The sequence below is a fragment of the Daphnia pulex genome, chromosome 4, assembly GCF_021134715.1.
Source record: "Daphnia pulex isolate KAP4 chromosome 4, ASM2113471v1".
Lineage (NCBI taxonomy): Eukaryota > Metazoa > Arthropoda > Branchiopoda > Diplostraca > Daphniidae > Daphnia > Daphnia pulex.
The window spans coordinates 4,444,380-4,470,721 of NC_060020.1; the positions used below are offsets into that span (position 1 = coordinate 4,444,380).

The window sequence follows — 26,342 nt, forward strand, 5'->3', positions numbered from 1 at the left end:
TTGTCATAAAGTCAGTCTGCAATCTGCATCACGAAACATGGCGAAACAAATTGTTGCTATTTTATACTTATTTTTCTGTGATTCCAAATACCGAATTGAACTTGGTTTGTGTAGGTTTATCTTGGCCTAGTTTCATTATTTTTATATATTACATCAATTTCTTTAAATTCTAGAAAATCTGTCAGTTGTCATTCCAACAAGTTGACTTGCTCAGTCACTTTTCATCCATTAGATCCTTATGCTGTCAAAACTGAAATGCCTGAAACTCATATTTGACGCCCACATACAGTGGAATTGAACAAATGTGCTGAGATGAGGTATTTTCCCATTACTACTACCACACCAGAAAAATTAAGCATTAAGACCGCTATAATTCATATTTTCATATAACATAGGTATTCTTGTTCATGGATCATAGGACCTTTTCCAAATCTTGTGATTTTGATAGTGTAACCTGTGACCAGCCTGTGACTGCCTGTTTGTTATTACAACCGCTTCTACATCCATTTAGAAGGCAGCCCAGCTGAGAGATAGGTAGGGGTTTCATAGATAGATTTGTTTAATTAATGTAGATAATTTTCTTTATCCCATTGCTACTTTGAGTTCCAGTTTCAGTGACATGAAGAGTGTGAAGTCCCTTGTGCTTGTACATTTACAAGATCTGCTTGATGAAAGTCAAATGCCTTAATGAATTCGTCACCCAAATGATAAAGCTAAACATGAAGGGATGTCGCCCGTGACAGAGGAGTGAAGATAGCTTGGAACTTAAATTACGATAAAGCATTACCACGAGAGGAACGAAAAAGCTGCTGCTAAACGGGTAAGGCCATCTTATCTTTCTCGACTTAAGGACAAACATTAAGGGACTTTGGGATCTGGAGCCTTGAAAGAGTTAAAAGTCTGAAAAGCTAACTAAAAACTTTGTGTATTTGTGTCATAGGGAAAGCTGCTGGAGTAATCTGGTGTTCATGCTCATTAATTTCATTTCGTGCCAGCTAGTGAAGCCGAAAGGCATGTCGAATTCAAGTTGAGCTACTGCGTTTTGTCTCGAAGCAAGCAATCCAGCCGTTGCGTTCAGTCATTTGGAACAGGAATCTAATGGCTGTCAATAGGTGGCTGTCAAAAGTTGGTGGGAATGTCCACCAGATAGCGCGAGTGTCTTCAGGGACGCATTTCGGCCATTTTGTTCCAAGACGCCCAGCAGAAATGGTTGCTGGTCATGACGTTTCTCACGATGAAAATTAAAAGGTATTTATTGTTAATTTCCTATTGTTATTGAATTTAAAATGTTGATGCGAAAATTTACAGGTGATTTAGCACGAAGGAACCAATTTGCCAAATCATTCAACTGAGACTTGGAATTGCCTGTACATTGCCGAAATGGCGTGCCTCGTGTGTCTCGCTGCCTGTTCTTAGGCGTACGTCTCATCCCATGCAACAGTAAAAAGTAATTATTTTGATCAAATGTCTTGCAAAAGTACTACAGATTTAGTTAACATGACTAGAGAGTAGACCAATTTTCTCCGCTACTATAGAAATTTTGAATCAGATATCAAAGTTATTCTGTTGGACTGCGTAGTTTTCTGTTACTCTTTGTATTCTTTTGTTATAATGAGTATGCATGTGTACACAGTTGTTTCTCGAAAATAATTTTCTTTTCTTCAATAGGTATAACAACCACACTTCTTAAACGCTGTCGGTTACCTTGTTGCAGCCAAAGGTGAAAGGTGTGACAAAGACAGATTGAACCATTGTATGCAGCATGCAGTTGCAGTGTAATCCAGAAGTTGCTGTGCTGTTGTAGCTGAGCTGTTCCATCTGGGTTCATGACTTGAAAATTTTTGTGTTTTCATCCGTGTCCATATTTTGTGTTGCTGAGTTATAAGTGTGATCTGTTGTCTTTTGAGTTTTCATTCAATCATGCAGTATACGACTGAGGCAACCTGATCAATATCTGGTTTGACACAGTCGAGAACTGCTAGATTAAACAAGCTTTCTGCGCCAAACAAATAATAACTTGCATATAACTTGCATCATGTTATTATCGCGGTAGAGAAAGCAACAGGCCCCCCCTCCTGGGGGCCACAGGAAAAATATGTGTAAAATTATAAATTTTGTATAAATTTTTGTTATAAATAAAATTTGTATATAATAAAATTTTCAAATGAAATTTTCGCGACAATATTTTAATAATAACGTGTAAGGGGAATTTTTTTAATTTTTTTTTCAAAAACAAAAGTCTGGACTTAGCAGAAATAATGGCAGGTGAACTTTGGATTTTAAGAAAAATTTTTGGACTTTGAATTTTAATAATAGAAAAATTTAAAAGGGAAGAGTCTAATGTAGTTCAAGTTTGAATTTTTATTGTTGTATTTAGCAAGACCAATTATTTGGAAGTTTACATGGCACTCAGAAATATTTTCTCACATCACGAAATTTTCAGCAGGAGGAAAGGTACTTCAGGAGAAAATAGACATAGACGTGATTTATCGATCAATTTTGTATTTCAGCAATATTCAACACATTCAATGATATACTTCAGAACTTCGATGTATAGGTCGGAGCAACATTGGTGACAGTCAGGAGAATTGCTGGTGTAATACATATGAACTTCAGATGGTAGTAGTTTGGAGCAGGATAATACTTAAATTCCTCAATGTAGTATACCAGGCAGCGTACGTGGTTGTGTAACAGGAGCCTTCTTCGGTGTAGTACTTGGCGGCTGCGGAGTTGTAGCTAGGTGTAGCGTAGGTCGTGGTGTAGTAGACTGGAGCATCAGTGTAGTATTTCAGTTCAACGTAGCACGAAAGAGCAGCTTTCGTGTGGCAAGTCGTGACTGCGTAATACTTGGCCGCCTCAGTTCTTGATGAGTAGCTCGGGGCAGAGTAGTACTTCGCCGCTTCGGTGTAGTATTCGATTGTTTTGGTGGAGTTATCAGCAGGAGCATCGGTGTAGGAGCTGGGAACAGAGAAGTAGTTAGGAGCGTCGGTGCAGTAAGTAGCTGAGAACAGAGTAATACCTGGGAGCCTCGGTGTTGTCGGATGGGGCGGCATGCGTTGTCATGTAGTACTCCGTGGCCTTGGTGGTGTAGTAACTCGGGGCAGAGTAATACTTCAGGGTGTCCGTGTAATGGCTCGGGGCAGCGTAAGTTGTGGTATCAAACTCCGGTGGTTTAGTGGTGTAGTACTTGAAGACCTCGGTGCAGGAACTCGTCGTTGCGTAAGTTATGTAGGAAGGCGGCGGCGTTATGGTTTGATATCCGCCATACCAAGAAGACATCGCTACACCAGCGGTCGATCCAGCCATCAACGATACAACACCCAACAGGAGCACGACGCCATAGTTGACTAAGTATGAAATAATATTTAATATTAATGTTTAAATTTAACAGGCATATTAACGAGTAGAAAAAAATAGAATTGATACAAAACTCGAAAAATTAAGAATATTTACCCATAATAGCGAATCGGTTACACGATGAGGAATGCAGTTGGTGACAGATAGGGCACTGCAGTTCGGGGATGACTTCTTTTTTTTTAGACGACTCCTTTTACGCACAGTAATACTTCGGGACGTAGGAGCAGTAACTCGGGGCAGCGTAGGTTGTAGTGTAGTAATTGAGCGATTCAGTGTTGTAGTAATGCGGGGCTTCGGTGTAGTAGGCAGGGGCAGCATACATAGACAATTCCGGTGCCTTAGTGATGTAGTACTTGGAAGCCTCGGCGTAGTAAACTAGGCAGCATACGTTGTTGCGTAATAGGCGGCTTCTTCTGTGTAGTACTTGGGGGCTGCGGTGTAGCGTAGGCCGTAGTGTAGCGAACTGGAGCATCAGTGTAGTATTTCGGTTCAACGTAGCACGAAAGAGCAGCTTCTGTGTAGTACGTCGGGACAGCGTAATACTTGGCCGCCTCAGTTGTGGTTGTGTAGATCGGGGCAGAGTAGTACTTTGCCTCTTCGGTGGAATAATCAGCGGGAGCCTCGGTGGAGTAATCAGCGGGAGCCTCGGTGGAGTAATCAGCGGGAGCCTCGGTGGAGTAATCAGCGGGAGCCTCGGTGGAGTAATCAGCGGGAGCCTCGGTGTAGCAGCTGGGAACAGAGTAATATTTAGGAAAATCAGTGCAATAAGTAGCTCAGAACACAGTAATACTTAGGAGCCTCGATGTAGTAGGGGCAGCATGCATAGTCATACTCCGTCGCCTTGGTGGTGTAGTAACTCGGGGCAGAGTAATACTCGTCGTCGTCAGTGTAGTGGCTCGGAGCAGCTTAAGTTGTGGCATAAAACTCCGGTGCCTAAGTGGTGTAGTACTTGGAGGTGCAGTAACCGACTGTTGCGTATGTTGTTGTCGTGAAGTAAGGCGGCGGCGTTGCGGTTTGGTATTCTCCATAGCAGGGAGACATCGGTACACCAATGGTCGACCAATCCGTCAAAGATAAAACACCCAACAGCAGCACGACGCCATAATTAACTAGACAATTAATACATATAAACATAAAGATTAAATAATATAGGCATACATCAAGAAAACAGTAAGATTAATACAAAACTCAATGTAAAAAAATATTTACCCATGGTTGCGAACTGGCAATACGGTGAAGAAGGCAGATGGTGAGTGCGCTGTAGTTGTTGCCGTGTCGGAGATGCTCCCTCGACTGATTTCCCTTCGCCTTTTCTCTCGCCTTTTATACGATTTTTTTTCTCACCCTCACCTCTAAAGCCTTGCGGGTGCTGTACCTGTTTGATAATGTTGCAAAAGGTGAAAACGTCCGTCCTCACCCATCCTCTACACCATTGCATGACACGTTTTTCTCCATGACCTTCGACTGACTGTGACTGTCCTTTCCTTTTGCAGGTCGACGTTGCTGGGGATGGGTCTACAACAGCCAATATCAAAATGAATACTAAATGGTTATGTAACACATACCTTTCTCACCCAACCTCTGCATGACAAGTTTTACGTGCCTTTCCTTCTGCAGGTTGTCGTTGCTGGGGATGGGTCTACAACAACCAATATAAAAATGAATACCAAATGGTTATGTAACGCATCCCGTAATCACCCAGCCCCTACATCACTGCATGAAACGTTTTACTTAATGATCTCCGTGACCTTCAAGCGCGAAGGACAAGGCCTTTCTTTCCGCAGGTTGACGTTGCTGGGGATAGGTCTACAAAAACAAATTTTTAAATGAATACCAAATGGTTATGTAACACATACCGTTCTCACCCAACCTGTTCACCACTGCATGGCACGTTTTACGTAATGATCTCCGTGACCTTCAACTAAAAGAGAACGAAGAAGGTAGGGGCTTGCCTAGTAGGCTCAGCCTACGTTCAAACATCGGAAGGCAAATCTGACCGCCAGCTTTCCTCTTCCAACCACAAACAAATATATATACATAAATTAAATTGTAATACATGTCAACGATCAAATCCATCAGGATTTTAGTTTTGCCAAATTGATGGATGGACTGACTGATAAAATTTCTCAACACTTCAATCTGATTTTTACTCCAGATGTTCACCTCCAGATCCCAAAGTCCCTAAAAGTGTGCCCTTAAGTCGATAAAGATGAGGTGGCCGTACCCGTCTAGCAACAGCTTTTTCGTTCCTCTCTAGATAATGCTTTGTAGTACTAAAGTTCCAAGCTATCTTCATTCTTCCGCATTCTTCACTCCTGTGGCGACATCCCTGACCGTTCTTACCGTACATGCCCATGTTGCCGGCTTTGGTCACCATTTCTTCTCAGCGGGACACAAACACGGGGGTTCCCACTTACAGAGAGAATTCTCTCAACGATATGAGGCCGTTTGTGCAGAAAAAGGACACATTTAGCCATAAACAGAGGTCTAGCCAATGTTTAGATCCAAGCAGCCGAGTTATTCTTTGGGCTGTGATGGAAATCTTGAATGATATTAGGCTAGATGCTTCACTTCGTGATACTGTGGAACTCAAAATTGAGTTCCGTTTGACCGTAAAGACGAATGTCATCACTTATGTGTTTGTAAATCTGTTGAAAGTAAAATAAAATACTCATTACCTATGGAATCGAAAAGAAATAAAAATTTTACTTATTACCTGGTGCTTTACGTCATTGCCTATAATGGAGGTGATAAAGGTTTGATAATGGCCAGAGCCCAGTTCTTACTGACCGTAAGTGGATTGCTCCTGCACTGGTTGACATATGTTAATCAGTAATGTATATCAACAGTATGTCAACAAGTCCTGCAACAGACGTATGTATGCCTAATTTGGAAAAGGACGTCGTTGGTAAAAGAATTTTAATGCAGGGGTGCCACTGTATTCCTCTTTGATGATTCCACCAGAACCTTTAGTAAGTCAACAAGGGAGACAACACTAATCGTCTATAGCAATACACCCCACCCTCAGGACCCTCTTGGAGGCCGGAGTTGAGTGGAGATTGTGGAGAGGGAAGTTGAGTTTGATTTGGATTGAAACTAAAAGACGAGATCCTAAGAGCATTCAATTCAATATTCAATATTCAGGAACTTAACATTGTAGCTGGTAGAAGCGATGCTGCTCTTTTATGAAGTTGCAAAAAGATTTCACTTTTTGATCTGCTTGATTTTTTTTTTGTGCACTGCAGTGTGAGACATTGAGCTGGATTGTTTTCTAATAAGAAACCCCTGGTATCTCGGCTAGTTAGGCGATGGAAAACAAAATAACAGGATTTTTACTACCTCACTTGGATGGCGCTGCTTAGCTTCTAGATTTACTTCCGAAGATAAAAGAGAATTATCGAGTTCGAGTAACCAAATTTTACATTTTGGGGAGGTCATTTGGCGTTCCAAGGTATTTAATAATTTATAAATAATAGTAAAACATTGGAAATAGAAAATGTATTTTTCTATACAAATTTACAATTTTTCTTGTTTGTGTATTAATGTATAAATGATAATACGACAAGAATAACAGAAAACAGAAATTTCAACTTTCTTATGACATTTCGGATTATCGATTACTTAACTACAACTACGAACCCTCGCAGGTCGCAGCTGAAAAAAATGTTACGAGTGCCCTTAAAAATTAACTCTTTGCATAAAAAGAAAATACGAGCAATCGTGGTTATTGTGCGATGGCGTTTTTAGATATTCCAGAATTGCCGCAGATACCGATATTTTGATCAGTTAAGATAGAAAAAACCATTTACTTAGAAATATTTTTAGAAACTGCAAGGGAACGCAATGACTCAAGTCGATGTTGCATGCTTACAAACAAGGAGGTGGTTTGTCTCCCTAAAATTAATATAGAGTAAAATGCCAAAGAACAGAAAAAATTTACTTGAAGAAAATTTATAACACGCTACTTGCAACTTACTGAATACTTGGAGCAAACTTCTTTAAGGAGATCTTTCAAAATATCCTTTTGATGTCCTTGATTTTTATCAAGGACGACTGTGGGAATGAATGTTACAGTTGGACTCAAGTTGTGAGTTTCCTCTCCATAACCTTTCAATAACTCACTTCCCTCCATGCTGATTGAACATTTCTGAATTTCATCCCAATTTGCATTGACTTCAAGTGCACACTGTAGAAAACATAAAAATAATAAATTTTAATTATGGGCACAAAAAACCAAGAATTTAACTTATTACACTTTCTGCTACAGATTGGGGGTTCCTAATATTATTGATGAGGCAAGATGCAAAATTAAGTTGTTTTGATCGATTTGTAATGTATTTGATCCCACAGGCATGTATCTTGTTGCCTTGGCATTCTAGTTCACGATGTTGGCAAGTGAAAAAAATTCCTGTTGCATTCTCAATAGTCTGAAATACAATTTAAATCTGAAATAATAAAAATTACTAATCTAAGAAATAACAGCTTGTATTACCTTTGCTTTTCCATAAGGAATCAACCTGAAATCAATAATTTCAGGTATTTTTTCAATGGTAGGGATAAGCTGATGCTTGATAAAATATTTGCTATCTGGACACATAGACTCGTAGTATATTTCGATGAAAACATGGTCATCTTTTAACTCATGTTCCTGAAAATGATTTAGATATCACACACAAAAATCTTTTTAATTAGATATACATCAGACACAATGCATGATAAATAGTCACCTCTTTGACCAGATAAGAGTTCTCCGAAATCACAGAAATCATTCTCCAAAGACCAAAAATAGCAAGACAAAATAACATACCACGAATAATAAAGTAAATCACTCGGCGTTGCGCCATGTTTTTAGGTCTGGTATCCTGCATTTACAGTGAACGGAAAGCTGAACACCGTATGCAAACGCACACGTATGTCATCTGTCGTAATCGAATTAATTACAGTTGGACAAAGCTCCTGCTGCAATGAAAACAAGTTTATTCAGTATCATACGACCATGGTCGCCATGGTTTGGGCGGTTTGGGCTTTTTTCGTTTTTTGACACTTGTCTCTGACAGCTGATCAGACATAGAAAAGTGACATCTACAAATAGAATTGTGAAGCTAATGAAACGCCATCTATGAGTAGAAGTAAAAAAATGATATTCGTCCGTTTGCTCGTTTCGTTCGTTTCATAATTAGGTTCATGAATGAACGAAGACAACTTATTTAAGTTATACAGGACGTATACAAATCAATGGATGGGCCCAAAAGGAAGCTTGTGGCAAGAGTGCGCTTTTACCATTAGGCTATGAGTACAACAGTACATTCAACCAATTCAGAATATTTCCATTATCACTCTCAATTAACTATCGAACTGTCGACGATAACAGGAGTACGCCAAATAAAAGCATCGTCTCAGTTCTGCCTCTTTTTTAAATCACCCCGCAAAATGAATCTGGAAGTTAAGCTTAAAAATGGAACCATTCGACCCACAGTAAGAGAATGTGAAAAAAATAATTCATAACTATTGGTGGGAGTTTTGTCAGTTTTCCTTCTGTCAGTGAGTTGGTTTCCTTTTGCTTTCTTTGGATCCGCGTCTTGACACTTTTTGAATTTTGTGGCCTGAATTGAACCTCACGTTTGTTTAGTCTACAATCCTGCAAATTTCATACCTATTCGTTTTATTAGACTAGGATGGCCAATCGACTTTCAAACTTAACTCGCGACAAATTTGAGTAATTCCTGTTATCCTAATCCCGCAAAGATGTGGCCGAAGAACACTACCGAGCAAGCAGCAAGAAAACAATTTGGTCGTGTTGACTTTTAATTATGGTGTAATGCGATTTGGAATCTTGTCACTAAATATTTGTACAACTAGTCAGGGACAAACGAAAAATCGATTAAAAATTTTCCTTTTCAAATTTGATTAGGCAAGTTACCTATTATTACAGCTACACTGTCTTCTGATTCTAGCATTTTTAATCGTGAAAAAGAACAAGTTTTGCTAGAGTTTGCCGGATATAAATTCTTTGAAAGCTAAAGACTGCGATTGGTTATGCAGCTAACCTATAGGGCTCCACAAGAAGGCGGGATCTTATGGAGCTCCGCCCAACTATCTATTTTGTTTTTTCGTTCAGATAAGCGTAAACTTGATGACTTGTTATTGCCAAGGAAACAAGACCCCAGTTCTCTCTTTGACGTTGGTAGCCGAGTCACACACTTTTGATGAAAGTTACATTTTTGTTCCCTCCATCGCTTTTTCCATCATAGCGGTGATTCCAATCGTTTTCTTAATACCGAAAGCAAGAAATCTATTTTTATTTCTGTTTACTTTCATTTACTGCTGTGAAAAGTTGAACAATTGTGACGCAATTTTGCCACGTCGTTGAAACAATGGATCTTACAACTCATCGCCCTGACATGTCTAGCGTGGTTCATCATTCTGGGGACAACTTTTGTATTACAAGTGGAAACTATGTTTCTCCAAATGTCGCCAACGCTCCCGGTCCTCGGGCAGCCAAATCCGTTTTTTCTATCCGCAGCATTGTTGAAGAAAGTAAAAATGGAATTTCTTCATCATCCGGTAAGTCAAAAGTTCGGAAATGTTTCAAACCGTATCGGATGGCGGCATTCGACTTAAGATTAGAATTAGGCTTGATTTTGGGGTTTATTCTTAAGCGAATGATACAGAATTGCGGCCTTTTAGATTACATCACAAGCACGCCTAAAATTATACATTCTAGCCTGAATACTATTATACTTATCATTGCGAAAATTCAAAATTCTAACTGTATTTACTGTTTTACGCCAAATTTTGAATACTGTTTTATCCAGACTGCGAAGTCAATGCAAAGAACAATTAGTTTATAGGCCTATCAATTCGGCGGGATGGCTGCACGTGTGGAGTATTTTTCTATTAAACCAAGATCCTGCACAAACATACAGGAGACAGATTTGGGAATTAATAAACATTCCTTTTATTCACGGACCAATAAGATAAAATTACTTTCTACTAACTGCGAAAGGGGTCTTAATGTAGAATCGGCGTCGGTAAATCCAACCCGCTCACATGTTTGTCATTGGTACAACCAATTTCACTATCCTATTAGATCGAATATTTGCACAAAAAACAATCGTGCTTTCTCGATGAGTAGCAAAGTAATCTAGGGATTTAAATAAGAATTTTGATAGGCTGCTGTTAAGGTGAAAAATAGAAATCCTATGTTTGATTATGGTATATGATGGATACTTGTGTTCGATTGATTTCTCTTTTATTTATTTTCCCACCTGATTCTTTATATCAACACTAGTTATACAACGGCGATATTTATAGTGGCGAATGCGCTTTCATAGCTTTTCAGTTATTCTTAGTGTTATAACAGAAATGTGCGTTGCTAACATGCGGCAACACATTTGTCAAAATCTCTCACTGGAAAAACTATTTGTTTCTAATCAACCGAATGTACAGGCATCACAAGTTGTGAGGCAATATTTTTCTTTAACTGCTTCTTAAACTTTTAGCAGAGAGCTGACAAATTTTAGTCGGGAAGGAAAATCTCCTCGGAAAACTGGTCTTAATTTTCTTTTCATGTATGCAGCAAACTTGATAGCAAAAAGAAATTCTTTTTAATTATAAGAATAAGACATTATTTTAAAGCAAAAAAATAATAGCCAAGTCAAAGCCGATTTAAGCTTCTGTTCAATATCAAAGAGTACATTCTCAAAAGGGCATTCTACAATCAACTTTATCTTTATTTTACAATCGTCTATAAATGTATAAGCGATTGCGTCGGAATACATTTATCGGTGTTGACCAGTATGCCTATTATAGCCTATACGATGTGCCCCCTAAATACGCAATATTTTGATCGCCGCGAGGATACATTCACCTAATAGGTTGGACTATCAGCCAAACAAAGGACTATTACTTGAAATCACCTTTTCCAAAAATAGACACTTATATAGCTACTAGTGCTACCACTGCTACTCTTGTTCAGAAATATTTCGACAAATTACAGGAAGGAAACCATAATTTTTTATTCCAAACGTCCGCAGCTACTTAGCGTATTCTCTATCTACAGCAGAGAGTATTTAGACAAATCAATAAATCGTTCAGTTTTCGTTTGTCCAAATTATGAAGTACACAAGTCCAGCACATCGCTCTGTGTGGTGAAGCAATGAACAATATCCGCTTGTTGGGGGCGGTGTATAGGCTTTTATTTGTGATAAAAAGAAACTGACCACAGTTTATCGTCCGGAACAAAGTAATAGTAAAAAGATAGGTTACACCACTCCTTATATATTCCCTTGAAAAGATCACCGTAGCAAATAGCAAGTGATGAGGTAAAGATGGCTTTAAACCACAAAACATATCATATTTGACGTTGGTGAAGTTGTTAGTACTTATATATATACTTTCTTCTTATTATTATTTTTTTGTTCCATCCTTATTTCTTTGACGGAGCTTATAGTATGTTGGTTTCTCATGAGAGAAAAGACCAATCATCGTCTGGCATCTTAATAACAATCCTCGCGTCACATTGCCCCAACTGTTCCTAATAGTTCAATAAACAAGGCATGGAACCCACCTTTTTCCTGCTCTAATAACCCGCCCACGTTACCACCCACCAACTCGACTTTTGCTATCGGTCATGCCATCCGTAGTTGTAACATGTTAGACATTCAAGTAGCCTACCCCTCCGTCCGTGGCTGTTGTTAAAACTATGGCGAGGGGCCACACAGGGGTGTCTCATGCGATCTGCTCATACACTTTTTGTTTTGTTTTTTCTTTTCTTTTTTTGTATATAATGATGGCTCTGGAGCGATAGCCGTTTTTTTGGCTGTAATACATTTAATAGATGTACGCCTTTTTTACTTAAAGTTTTTGTTGAATGGTTGACTCCTATTAGAGTGGACTCGGAAAATGACGCCATACCTGATGGCATCAGCCAATTCTACCGATTAATTTTGGCTAATTTCTTTTTCTTTGATCCAGATTGGTCGAAAAATTTTATACTGCCATTAAATAAGAAGTGGACAATTTTTATTTATAAGACAACTTTTATGAAAAATTCAGCGAGTGTAATAATGGAACCTCTTAATGGCAAAATTAACCTAGGATATTGATTCAGCTGAAAAATGCTATCAAAACTTATTCCGATAATTGGGAGCCCATTATGGAAACCAGATGAGTAGAGACATTACGCTAGCTCACGAATTGAATTTGTGCTGGAGATTCCTGCTGCCACCCGATACGCAATCACGTTATAAAACTTTGGGAAAGGGGGGAGGATGAGGGCATGTACGATCCCGTCTTTTTAATGGTAGAATAGAAAGAAGAAAAAAAATAAGCTAAAGCAATGACTCTTCTAAATCAAATAGATAAACTTCCTCGATCCATTTGAGTGATGAACTCCTCACCCATCTGAAAATGAGCGCCGAGGGTCTATGCGTATAGCCACAGAGGAAAACTTATAGAGCCTTGAGGTAAAAAAAAACAAGCGGAGGAATCTAACGCAGGAGCCGATAGTCGAAATGATGGGTGGTCTATTACCATCAAAATCAAAGAAAATATACGACAGGTTTCTGTCAGTGCCATGACCGATGCATAAAAATCATCTTGGAATTTTTCCCCCTGTTTTTTTTTTCATATCAGCATTTCAAAATAATAGGTTTAGTTTTTCCCTTTAACCCTCCAGCCTGCTCCCTGTTGTACACCCACTGTTTTACCTTAGCCCCCCCCCCCTTCTTCTATAGACTTATATGTATACAGTCTATACGTCTGCCGATAACATGTCTTGGAATCACACAAAATAAAGCCCAAGTTTGTATATCATCAGGACTCTTTTTTGTTCCTCTCTTGGTGATATTATACTAATCAACTTCTCTTCAAAATGTCAAACCTTTGTTATAACCGTTTCAAGGTAGGCGGGTATACGGTAGTGAATTATATCGCTCTATCGCATTATTGGGGTCTGATGACCAAGCAATTGTCTCTGTCGGTCTATATCACTGCGTGGAATGATTCACCAGATTGAATGTATCAAAGTTTGGTAACCCCATTCAAATTTTTAGTAAACCCATCAAAAATTCATAATAACCACATTTTGAAAAAATGTGACGGCACGTAGGGCAATTGTGATCCATGCATGAAGATAGGCAATTAAATTTTACATGTCAGTGGTGGTCTCTCGGGAACCCATGAATAAGTTGAAAGAATATTACTGTTGAAATAGTTTCTTTAAAAAAACAAAAAAAAAAAAACAGGTCGTGAGTCGGTTTGAATTGATGACGAAAGTCAGTCTCCATGGCGATTGCATTCAGTTACGGTGCTGTCGGCATTTATGCATTTGGCTGACTCATTGCGAGTTTAACTGTTAGCTAGCCATTAAGCTTCGGTCGTTTCGGAAGCCAAAGCAGCAGGCGACTTTTTGCCTGTTGGCTACTCACCAGGGAGGCCAATGAATCACTGCTGCTCAAGAAAAAGAGCCTCACCCTTGGATATAAGTTGTTACACAATATCTCGTCGATTGTTTGGCTTCTACAGTTTAATTTTCCAAGATCGGTGTACATGAGCCTGACCTCTTCAAAGCAAATTTGACTTTTTGAAATTCCACCGTGTTACATGTCGTCAGGTTTTTGTTTGTTTTTAGAGCGTCTAACTATACCCAGGCTCAGCGATTGGTTTTTGATCTACGACCGGCCTCGTTCAATGCTCTTGTATGGAGATAAAGAGTGAAGTGTGAGGGCTACAGAAGTCTCGACTCTAGTCGTCAGCGGATGTGGCGAAGGGATTCTTAAAACAGAAAAAAAAAAAAAGCTGGCGGGTAAAACAATAGACCAGGGGTGCTTATTATGTATTCTGGGTAGTTATGAACGAGCGGTAGACAAAGTCCCTGCTAATTAGCTGATTTCTTTATATGTGAGCAATTAACGGCCGGACGTTTACGTTTTATGTTCTACGGTTCAGCAGAGCCACTCGCAAGTTCCATTCCATATTCTATTTACATTTCTCTTCTTTTTTTGTTTTTTTTTTGTTTTCCCGGTTAATTGGTGGGGGAGCGAGGAAGTTTGTGTGCCGACTCAGAAAAATGAACGGTACCGCGCTTGGCAGTCGACTCATTCATCGTCGACGTTGGGCCCATTAAAAGGGAGTTAATTTCAGCGGAGTTAGCCGTCAAAACTGTCACACAATGATGATTTGTTGGCAGTTCTTTTTTCTTTTCTTTTCTATACACCTCAAACAGCCCAACAACCCAAAACTCAAATGAGATCCTGCCATGAAACAGCGCCTGATACATAACAGTGACATCGAGGGAAGACTCTCTCCTCTCTTCCTATTATACTGTAGTCAATACAATTGATTTTCTCTAGTAACAAACGCCTTTGATGAATTTATTTCCAAGGCATAGTAGGTAAATTATTATTCATTGGAGAACGGGCGTTGGTTGCCTTGTCGATGCGCGTACCTTTTTTCTAATGAAACTGATGAGTAATTTCATTCATGGATTCAGATTTTTATCTCCAACGTGTCGGCTCGTTAACTCCCTCAAAGGATTGTTGCCGCTTGGGCCCAACTAGCATAACATAGGATAGGAAAGCTGAATATATTTGGGCATCGATAGGATCTAAAGAGCGCACTTTCAGAAGCCTATTTCAGTCAGATCAAATTTAACCACCGCTGACGAAGCATTGCATTATTATGTAGGCTACACTCAAATGAAGAAAGCTTCTATTATTAAATCCCTTAGTAAAAAAAAGCATTCGGGTTTTATTAAAAAATCTAATTTATTACATTTTTCTACAATGCAGGCATATACTCAATTATTTTCATTCACTACAAATTAAATAACTTTTTTTTTGTTAACCCCTTTTTGTATAATTTATCAATTAAAACCACTCCGGATGTCCAGCGGATGCTGCTTTGTAAATCTATTATATTTTGATTTAATTTACTATATAGCCGTCGGAAAAAGAAACCTACACTGTTGCCCAACCTGGCGTACTTTTCAACTTCCACTTTGATATCGATGAACAACCCCTTAGGCCTGTCTTGTAGTTCTCGGTACCTGATTATTATACCTGTCGTAATATTCTCCTTAAAAAGCACAAATTATAAGAGAATTCTTATCGAAGGAGGCCGCTATCAGACGCATACACGAAAAACAAGTTTTTATAAGAACAAATATTGAATAATATCCCTTATTATAATAGTTTTTATCCCCTCACATCAAAATCTGTCATCGTACATTTGTCCTTGATTGTTTTGTTTTTTTGCCGGTTATCACGTCACTTATTCTTTTACCGAACTTGACATATTTCCAAGCGGCAGATCAGCGGGCAATGAAGGCAGAGTCAAACCAGCGCGCTAATCACAGTATATCACTAAACACGACGGGATGATTATTACGAATGAAGGGTTATAACGGGCTAACGGGGGGCGTCTACCCTTTCGGTCGGAATTTTCCTTCCTCCACGATTCACTAATCAACATTCTCCTACGGAAAACAAGATAACTAACGTCTAGTAGAACGACTTGATTTGGCCAAACGTATATAACGACCCATCTAAATCCAATCTTTTATATTTCTCTCCAAGGTTAGCTTTACTCTTTGAGTTATCCTTACATAGACGATTAAACTAAAGTGCCGGCGGGTATTCTCCGCGATTCAAACCGATGAGCCGTAATGATTCGAAACTTTTAGAAGCTTACGAATACTACATCGACTCATAATTACAATAACACACCCATCGACTGCAAACATGCGCAAGTCAAACATATAATTTGTTGGCTTGTATTGCCCAGTTATATACGTTTATAACTGATTTGCAACGTCAAACTGTGTATTCATTACCATCTTATACGTGAAGATGCTTTTTAAAATGGCATCTTTTCCTTTTTATTATAAGAAAAAAAAGCTATTTTGGAAACTCAGATTAACTGGCGGCAGTTATTCCAGTCATTGCTCCAAGGCACAATTTAACTTTAATTTATTTTTTACAAACAAGGGTTTCTGCTTTATGAAGATGCCCCATATCTAACTAATGTGTACAATTGTTGATATATGCTGTTGTCATTACTAAATTTCCTTGAAAAAGTGTTAACTGACATGAATAGTGAATATGGGCTGCAGAGGGAAAGCGAGCTGTATAGACTGGAATATATCTACACACAACGGAAAAAAGGGTCGAATAGCTTGCTTGCATTCGAAAAAAAGCTGTAGGAAATAATAACCGACTAATTACCCTATTGACATGGAAAGGGCTAGGCACAGCACGCACTAAACGCAGCAGTCATATTTTCCATTGAAACCCAGCATTTAGCCTTTCTCTCTTTAGAAGAAGAAGAAAAAAAACAACAACTCTGAATTATACCTATAGGTCGATGATTTTTTCCAACTCTTATGGGGAGGACGAGAAGAGAGGAAAGAAAAGAAATGGGGAGGAGCCCGCCATGAAGTAGCTCTCTGGACACACGGGGGAACCGGGGCCAAATGGCGAGACTAATATCCCTCGCGGCGTGATTCCTCTCCAAGAAGACTACCTCCGAGAGACGGGCGAGCCCAGCAAAAGACCTTTCTTGTGTTTGTGTTATTGTGGGCCAACAAAAGTTATGACTTTTCTTCTCTCCTTTAGTCCATCCCTTAAGTAAGCTATTTTTAACCGGCAATTATGAAACATGTGGCGAGTGGTGGAAATTCTTTCAATCACTGCCAAATATCATGCTAAGTATTAGTGGTGGGTTTATACCACGTCGCCAATGGAACGACCACTAGCCCCCCTTTTCTTTTTTAATAACTATACTTTTCGCTAGTTCTTTGACAGGCGAACATAGTGAAATATCAAATAAAGAGGATAATGGATAAACAGTGGAATTGTTCCTCTTTGATGGGTTCGCACTGCAGAGAAAAGGAAACGGCAAGACTTGCCCCGATGGTTATCTTCTTTCTCCAGTCATCTGTGCGCTTTTGAGTATTTACACCTTATGTAAATGGACGGGCGGTTTACTGTTGATACTACAACTCCTGTGTATCCCTCTTTTCCCATGGCCGCTTAGTGAAAATTCTATTATTTTAATCGTGGTTATTCACACCAATTTTATTTACTGTTAGCTTTGTTGTAGAAAGGAATGCATCCGATTTGGCCAGTCTATAAAACATAATTAAACAGAATTTGTGAAAGAGAATTTCAGCCAAGAGAAGAATTTTCTAGACAAAAGTGAGCGTACAGAAATAAAAGAATGACTGACAATCAATCCGCGTAATAGTATATAGGACCTGATGCAGGGCAATTCCTTGAAAACGGAACGACAATGGTAAAATTTCATCCGAGAAATACTTGGAATTCACGGCCTTTCTTCCTTTTATTTTTCCCGTGATTTAATGCGCGGTTGCCGGCCGTTTGACTTACTCAACAACTGTGGCTCAATCACCGTTCGACAAGCTTCAAAGCCGCTACTAAAACAACCACAGCTTAACAAAAACATGGTAATATCAATTGAATCAAACGCAGTTGAGCCAGTGAGGCTATTCAAACTGATATTTGGAAAAGGTTTTGACCGAAAAGATAGGAGTTCTCGGTAAAAACTCTATGCGGAACAACCAACAAATACGTACCCTGGAAAAAGAACCATTTTTCGAATATAACCAAACTTGAATGGAAAGAGCCAACAAATAAATCGGGCTTCGTGGACCACAATAGATGTAATCAAGTTAAAGGATTGTACGTCTCGGACCACAAAGAGGCAGATGGACAAAGCACTTCTGTGTTTCGTCCCTAATGCAACAATAATTGCTGAGTAATTGGCTTCAGGTTCTTATTCTAAAGGCAAGAAGATTCCAGGAGGGGCTTTCCCCTGCTTAACTTGCACCTGCTCTTTGAAAAGGCGGTCCTTTTCAACAGCCACAACAACAGAAATCGGAAAACAATCGAACTATTATGTACCTGGGATAGAATGAAAACACGCATTGACTGTCTCGTAAACAGGTGTGCCTAGTAGTGCTGCCTACTGCATTTCTCTTGTTTTTCTTACGAATTTTACGACGGACGTTTGGCAAGACTTAGAGGAATTCCTGGGAAAAAAGATTAAGAAATAACAGAAGCCGTTGAGTACTTTTTCCCAGCATTTTATGCATATCAAAAGCAAAACTCATCAGCAAATGACACAAAGGCGATTCTCGCTAAGCGGATTAATGCACCACTTGAAAACAATTAAAATAAAGGCGACAAACACAATGTTTTGTCGCGATTAAAATACGTTATAACTAAAAACACAGAGCCTGGTGATTTCCAACCTGGAAGTGCCGGTGTGGCGGCAAGACCCTATTGGTGAAAAAAAAAAAATTGCTCAAGTTGCACTTTGTTTCAAGTGTTTCAAGTTCAAATATTAATGAATTTGATTCACAGACAAAGTTGCGAGGTACAAAAACAGGCCTGATTTGCAATGGTTCTTCGCGTGAGCTACTTAACAAACACTGACTGAGAAAAACAAAAAAGGGCAATGGAAAACAGTTTCAGTCAACTGTATGGCCCAGGAATAATCGTACTCCGTATCTCCGCAACGATTTAAAATCAACGCCACCATATAGTCAAAAAGGAAGAATAGAGATGAATTTTTCCTACCTTTCAGCCTGGGAAATACAGCCAGACATCCACAAGTGCTCCATCCATCCGCAGAGAAGTTGAATCCACCAAGAGGGATAGGTAAAGGGAGTCCTCGTGAATACACCCACACTCGCATGGGCGTACACGAGGACATTTAAAAAATGGGGAATGGAAGAGATCCTTAACTCGGTCGACAAGCTGGAAGTTTCTCCAATTTATCTAAATAAAGAATTTCAGCAATGAGTTACGGAAAAATATTTAGAGAAACAATAACAAGCAAGGAATAGTTGAAAATTTGACAGTAATAAACATATACCCTAATTGTTAATAAACAGGATAATTTAAGGTTCCTATGTAATACGCTGCATTTCTGCAAGTCTACATAGCATCATTAAGAAATCTGCATGTTTATGAAAGCAGGTTTATAAATGTAACGAAAATGATTACCTGGATGATACTGATGGAAACCGTGATTGTTTCTGATGGTAGGAGGTCATCAGTTAATCATTTGACTGGAGGTCCAGCACAAGCACAGCTTTGCTGTTACGATGGCTGGCTGAGGCCTCAAACCTGCACATAGGAAAAGGTTACACATAGTGGAAACAAACTGCCATGCATTGACAAGGGAATAAATAATGCTCTAAGTCAAGAAGTAACCATTCACAATCTTGGAACAAGTTGAACACTTCTATTTAAGCTCCCATAGCCATCCCATTTCTATTTCAATGAGTATTTGCCTGCCAAAGAGTATGAGTATGGGGTGGAGAGCATGGAAAGCTGCGACACCAAAGTTGGCATGACGATGACCACATTTTTGTAATTTTATTTTCGTGCATTCACGTCCAAAAAAGTGATTGCTTCGTTTTTTATCAAATCACAATAACGAAAAGTCGAAAATGAAAGCAGACAAGACTAATCGAATAATTAGCAATACTTAAGCTATCGATTAGAATTTATTACAAATCAACCCCCCCCCCCTTAGCCAATAGGGAATAATTTAATTGAGCTTTGAAGATAGGCATGCATTAAGCATTTTCAATTGGTTAAGTAATCAAGTAGGAAATGGTTGCAATGACCTTGAGTTCCATTGTGTCACCATTTTGGTTGTTTTGTCGCACGACAATTTAGTCCATTCCCCGCAAATAATGGAGGAAGCATTTCTTTGTCTCTTCGACAATTGACAGTTCTAGTTTCGTTCCCATTTTTTTCGTGCCCATGCCTTGGCAAAAAACATTCCAGAAATCCCCAAACGTTTGAATATATCCAATTAAGGATATTTTGCATTGAAAGTAAAAAAAAAGTTTCCACCTACCTGTTAATTATTCAGAAAAGAATTCGTCGGATTTCCGTTTGGTTTGTAAAAAAGGGGGTTTAACTTTGACGTTGTAACTCTGTAAAGTGATGTATAGTGCCAACCTCACTCCTCCGAGCTCACACAGCCAATGAACAGCCACGAAGCTCAAGTTAAGCTCCGCCCGTTCGTCTGCATGCGGTTATCTCGACAACCGAGAACCGTTCCGAAGCTTTCAGGTGGGCTTCAGTACGTCTTGGACTCTTGGTATCTCGGCATCGTCAGATAGGCATTTTCTCAACAAGTTTTTCCAAAGTTGAAACAAAAAGTTTTCCTATTTTCAACCGTGAACGGTCCAGATTTTTTTACTGTGGCTCTTGTGGCAACCATTTCTCAAGTGGCAGCACATTTGTCCTTTTATTTTGGCTAATTTCACATCATCCACTCGTTAACAGGTATTTAGATCGAAGGCTAATTAGCATAAATGGCATATTTAGTTTGTAGAAAAAATAAAAGTGTAGTTAATATCTCATAATGGCGGGCCTATTCTACGATATCGTGAAATTTCTAAAAATTAATTGTTAAGAAAATTAAATGTCGCAAAAACGTGGTATGGAGAGATAGTAAAGTTGCTGATTAGTATCACCACGTGCTTTTGCAGTATTGCAGTTTGTGCGTTCGTCGTTACTTTTGACGTGAGAAGAAAGTTGGCAAAAAAACAGTAACTCTAATAAAATTTCATGGTCTTTATTAGCCGGTAATTCAAGGCAAACGAAAGTAGGTCGTGGCACGGTGAAAGGAAAATACAAATAGACGAGTGATTTATTGCTGTACAAATGTGTTAAGTTGTTTTTAGCCGGAAAAAAAGCTTCTTGCGTCGGGCGGTGCCATCTCATCTGCTGCAACGATATCCGAAAGAGCTAAGCAGAAAGGTTAAAGCGCCCATCAAAAGTGGCCCATCAGTCCGTCACCTATCAGCATGTCGCCTTGAATGGATGTGGCGCCACCACAGATATTGATTCCCTCATAGCCTCACATTAATCTTCCACTGCCGACCCGTTACTTAATGTTTCTCTTTCTTAGGCACTGCGTGATTAGACGATTGCTATATACATTTACACTCTTTCATTTGTACAAATCTTCTTTTGAATGTCCATCTAATCCAAATCGTAAAAAGAATAAGAAGGCTTGCGGGCCTGGGTTCCATTCTGTTATGCTCTATTATTTTTATAACTAGCAATCAGTTGATAGTTATTTTCTCTGCTGTAATTATGGTGATGCCAGTGATTGTCGTAATAACAAGTCGTTGGCGAAACAACGGTAGATAATCTTTTATGTCTTTCCTTAATTTGGTATTTCTTTGTTAAATCACAGGTCTGAGTGACGAAGGTAGCGACCGAGCATTCCTAGCAAGTTCATCAAGAAACATGGGCATTTATGACAAGTCGGGACCCAGTTCCATGGAAGAAACGGCTGTTCGGGCTGAATCAGTTCCCGATTTTCGGTTGCGCGAGGACATGTCGGGAGTATCGGGATTGGCCGGGAAAGCCCATCACCCTTCGACCAGCTACAACCGGATGCACCAATCTCTGCAAACGGACGAATCGAGGAGCAGCGGCGGCAAGCGACACGTTTCTTCCGACAGAATCAGTGACGATTTGAACAGCACTGCCTCGAATGAGGACATGAACGACGCCGATCATGAATCCCGCAAGGGAGGATTAGGCAACGGTGACGTTGATGGCGATGCGGCCAGTGATGGAGATCATCCCGACGAGTTCACGCCTAAGCGTAAGCAGAGGCGCTATCGAACCACTTTTACCAGTTATCAGCTGGAGGAACTTGAAAAGGCGTTTTCTCGCACACATTATCCTGACGTATTCACGAGGTATGCATAGATTTTATTACTGTCTAACTCATGTTGAAATGGTCGCTAGCATAAAAAAAGAGGGGAATTCGAATCGAAAAATGATGTCCACCTCTGGGCAAATGACACAACCCTAAATTGTTTATTTCTTTTTATTACACAACACCTGGTTCTCGGACTTTGTCGATGTCGGTTGATGGCAACCTTTCGTGCGTCCCTGATAATTCTATTTTAAATAACTAAGAAAATTTCGATGATTTGGCTTTTGACGGACAAAGTGGCAATCATCTCACGTCCCATTAGCGAAATTATTACTTTGCCGAAAATTTTTAAAAGGGTTAAAAATAATAACTTGTGTATTTTATTTTCCAGGGAAGAACTGGCGATGAAGATTGGACTCACCGAAGCTAGAATCCAGGTAAGAAAAGCCTGTTCTTTTTTAGCGTTTTTGTGATTTTATCTGTATGTATCCATCACCATTTCTGTTATCCTTAGTGTATAATGGACTTTCAAGTCGATGTTTCCGTTATGTACGCTTGCTTTCTCGGTATGACATGCAGCTGTTGTATCGCAGACGATACGGGTTTCGTTTTTTTATAATCATCTGATTTTGTTTTCGGTGCTAAGACAATAACGACGGAAAAGGGGGGAAACAAATGTTGGCTCAATAGCCTAGCAGCTAGGCTCTTGGAATGCTCTTTGCCCGTGGGTTTATTCGTCGCAATCTGTCTAATAATTGGTCCAGCATGATCAGCAACTTTTTCCGGTTTTATCAAAGGCGCGGTTTAAAACACAGCGCGGTCATGGTTAGAGTGATTTTGTTTTTAGGACCAATTTGTTCACTCTAAAGGAGAAGAGGGAGTAATCAAATAGAGAAGATAAATAGAATATCTCTTGCATTAGCCTCCCATATAGAATCGAATTTTTCTTTTTAACGAACGAGTCAGACAGTCAAAGCAATTTTCGATTGCTCCTAAACTTTGGGGGCGGTTAAGTCGTGAGGTCCCTACAGTGTTGTGATCTAATCCCATTACGACTGTAAAATAGTTGATTGTTTCCCCCTTTTTTTTGTTTTTGTAATAATACACCGCACGCAGGTGCACTTGACGGCTGTCATTCTGTAGATTTTCCGCATTTGTGGACTTGTCGCTTTAGGCTGCAGGTTTTCCCCCCAACAACATGTCCGGCATTAATTAAATAAATTTTGCTGGTTGCTGTCATTTAGAAAATAACTCGAGTGCAATCATTTGATTTTTAATAGGTTTGGTTTCAAAACCGTCGTGCCAAGTGGAGGAAACAGGAGAAAGTGGGTCCGCAGGGTCATCCATACAGCCCATATGGTGGAGCCGGCGGAGGTGCTGGCGGAACTGGAGGAACGACTGGAATGCCAACTTTGCATAACCACCACCATTCTCATCAATTAAACAGCGGTGGATCCGGTTCAAATGGAGCTGGAGGTTCTATGCCTCTTCCGGTCTCACTTGGTGGACCTCATCCGTTTCCAGTTCACCTGGGATCCAACCACGGGCTTCCGTACATGCCCCGCAAATCTTTGGACTTTTTGACTCGTCTACCCAGTTTACCTAGCTCGCCAATGGTGCACGGCCTTCCAGTGAGCATGGCCGGCCTGCACGGCCTCTCGGGACTCCCGCCCGGATACCTGTCGCCCGGCATTGGTTCACCATTTTTCGGATCTGCACTCCACGGTTACCGCAACCCACTCGTACCTTCCGTATATAGCCAGCCAAACCCCTCAGTGGCCGCTCACTCGTTTCAAGCTCTGTTGGCTTCGCTTTCCAATCAGCGGCCCAAACTTGCCAGCGAATTGTGTCCGAACGACTATCAATCACTGCTCTGTAGACTGTCAACACTCCATCAGTCAACATCTCCAACTGGTTTGACATCCTTGACTTCGCCACCGTCTCACCACCCGGTTTCTCTCCAGCAGGTACGAAATGCTTTACTTAAATTTGCGCGTGGGAAATTCAAACAATTTTTGAAACATTCTAATTGATATCACATGTGATAGTTGATAAGCATATTTGATTGCCAGCGACATGCTGCTGCTGCTGGACTGGTCTTTTGACTGGTCGCAACTTATCACTCTAGCTGATCAAGCTATTACTTCTTTTTATAGCCACAGGCTGGGCAGCCAGGTGGGGCACCTTCTGTTAGTCCTTCGAGCGTTCCCGCCGGTACCGGGACCAGCCCTCCTATTCCTCAAAGTATCAGCGCTGCTTGTGACAACAGCAACAGTGGCGCTGGTAATGGAGAATTGCCGCCAGCAGCGAGTTCTCCATTAGGTGGTGAGCTGGATCGCAGGGCCTCCAGTATAGCCGCCTTACGTCTGAAAGCCCGGGAGCACGAACTCCGCATTGAGATGATGCGGAAGAACGGGACTGACTTGCTGAGTTGAAGATTGGACCATTGTGTGTTTGCTGGCATTCGGGTTTTGACACGTACCGAGTTGGCATTTGCCTAAAGCCATTTGCTCACCACTGCATTTCTCTCTCTTTTACTATATCATCTTTCAATTAAAAGTATTTTCTTTTTTCAATTGGCTCAACCATAATAATATCCATGCTTATTTGTTTGTTTTCCTCAATCGGATGTACTTTCGTTCTTTTTTTTTCCTCTTCATTGGAATTTTGACTTTCTTGTATTTCTGTTTCTCTTATTGTACAGTGGAAATCTCGCTTTGTCTCTTTTTTTTTTTTTTTAATTTCGTATTCTTTTACGAGTTATTAATGGTTGATCCTTTTTTATATAAATAGTAAAACCACAAATAGATTGCGCAGTGCTTTTTTTCCCTACTCTTCTCGAAGTTCTCATCATCTGATGTCTCGTTTCCTGCTCCTGCCCCCACTCATGTTCCTTTCATTTGATAAACGTTTTCAATACATTTTCGAAGCGAAGGGTAAATGGCCACTTTGTTGATTAGCTGATTACCGATTACAACAAATGTCTGTTGCTACTCTTAAGGGGAAGTATATCCGACTAGTATCGACACGGTGTCACCGCCTTTTCGGTTGCCGGTCTTAGCTGCTGGGCCGCGCGCGCGCTTGAGTGACGCAAAAGGGGTTTTGTGTCCGTTGGAATCCGCATCCAGAGTTGGCTGCTGGCATTGATTTTTCCGTGATAGATCCGTCTAGCGGTCTAGGCGTCAGCCCACACAACATTAAGAATTAAGCTTTTATTTCTATTTTTATTTATGTCTTTGTGTGTCTGCGTGTGTGTGTGTGTTGGTTTTTGCTGACAAGTATAATCGAGTTGTATTTTATGCATCCTGGTCGTCGCCGTTCGATTATTTGAACGAGGAAATGCAATTATGAAATAACAAGGATGAGAACTCGGCGCGCAGAGATCTGATATAGATGGGAAGAAGAAGAAGAAGACCTGAGTGTGGAGGAGACTGAGTGAAAAAGTACTACGGCGCTGCTGTGGCCGAGTCTAAGAGTGTTTGTCTGCATGAAATAAGGCGCAGATGCATGCACTTGTCGGCGAGGATTTGTCTGTTGATGCTGAGCCAAGTCCGGTTTCGGTCGTTTCACCTTATCAAAGTCTGGGATTATATGGAAGCGGCGCCATTGCCATCTCTTTGCCTTCATCCTCCATTTCTTCCTTCTTCTTCTCGTCTATCTTTTTTTCGGGTTTCTTTTCTTTCTTCTTTTCGCCTTTTTTTTCTCTCTTTTGGGGGCTCTTTATATTTATTATATTCACTCGCTCTTTCTTTCTCTCTCTTGCTATTCTCTTTCGAACCCACCGTTTTGTTCTCGGCTTGTTATTCATTATTTCGATTTCTATCCTAGTTATTGCATAACAGTACACAACTGGTAGTCGGATTTTCGCTTTAATTCAGTGCGACAGTTTCCAAAGAGTTTAGTGATTACAGCAAACACACGTAATACGCTAATTTTGGCATTAACTGACTTTCCCACGAGAAAGAATTTTGGCCGCAGTGCAGCATTGCAACATGTGTGTGAGCTAAGTCTATGAATCTATGAACAATTAATTAGTTGCGCTTTTAATTGCGGACCGGTTTTTATTTCTGGCTGTGTGATTGTGTTGTTGTTGTTGTTGTTTTCAGCTTTGGTGGTTGAGTGATTGTCTAATTTTACGTCTGCTAAATGGAAACGCTGAAGGTTTTTTTGTCTACCGGTATATTCATTATGCAAAATAAATTCATGAAATTATTCGAGGGGTGTACTTTGTTTTTTGTTTTGTTTTTTCGTTATCAGCCAAT

The 26,342-nt window shown here is 40.0% G+C and overlaps 3 protein-coding genes and 1 long non-coding RNA gene across 6 annotated transcripts; 2 read left to right on the plus strand and 2 right to left on the minus strand.

Moving 5' to 3' along the window:
- The first annotated feature begins 28 nt into the window (after window positions 1–28).
- On the plus strand, window positions 29–1,820 carry LOC124193056. Of its 2 annotated transcripts, none has more exons than XR_006873989.1 (7): window positions 29–110; window positions 174–317; window positions 396–534; window positions 610–820; window positions 941–1,248; window positions 1,309–1,447; window positions 1,669–1,820. It is a non-coding gene; the product is annotated as an uncharacterized LOC124193056 (long non-coding RNA). The 2 variants fall into 2 exon arrangements; XR_006873990.1 differs by having other exon boundaries at window positions 174–304.
- A 2,466-nt stretch (window positions 1,821–4,286) lies between these two features.
- LOC124193057 lies at window positions 4,287–4,853 on the minus strand. The gene is made up of 2 exons (XM_046586714.1): window positions 4,567–4,853; window positions 4,287–4,466 (listed from the first exon to the last, which is right to left on the minus strand). Exons 1-2 carry the CDS (start codon window positions 4,793–4,795, stop codon window positions 4,291–4,293), a joined length of 405 nt encoding a protein of 134 aa, XP_046442670.1. The 5' UTR covers window positions 4,796–4,853; the 3' UTR covers window positions 4,287–4,290.
- A 2,019-nt stretch (window positions 4,854–6,872) lies between these two features.
- Window positions 6,873–8,421, minus strand: LOC124193058 (GILT-like protein 1). Its single transcript, XM_046586715.1, has 5 exons — window positions 8,085–8,421; window positions 7,850–8,005; window positions 7,611–7,784; window positions 7,334–7,543; window positions 6,873–7,251 (listed from the first exon to the last, which is right to left on the minus strand). Exons 1-5 carry the CDS (start codon window positions 8,223–8,225, stop codon window positions 7,225–7,227), a joined length of 708 nt encoding a protein of 235 aa, XP_046442671.1. The 5' UTR covers window positions 8,226–8,421; the 3' UTR covers window positions 6,873–7,224.
- Window positions 8,422–9,519: 1,098 nt separating this feature from the next.
- LOC124193060 (homeobox protein aristaless-like) lies at window positions 9,520–25,021 on the plus strand. Of its 2 annotated transcripts, none has more exons than XM_046586716.1 (5): window positions 9,520–9,921; window positions 21,607–22,120; window positions 22,472–22,517; window positions 23,361–24,047; window positions 24,237–25,021. In XM_046586716.1, the coding sequence occupies exons 1-5, from the start codon at window positions 9,732–9,734 to the stop codon at window positions 24,513–24,515; spliced, it is 1,716 nt and encodes a 571-aa protein (XP_046442672.1). In that variant the 5' UTR covers window positions 9,520–9,731; the 3' UTR covers window positions 24,516–25,021. The 2 variants fall into 2 exon arrangements, with proteins under 2 accessions (XP_046442672.1, XP_046442673.1); XM_046586717.1 differs by lacking the exon at window positions 9,520–9,921 and adding an exon at window positions 20,482–20,687.
- Window positions 25,022–26,342: the final 1,321 nt, after the last annotated feature.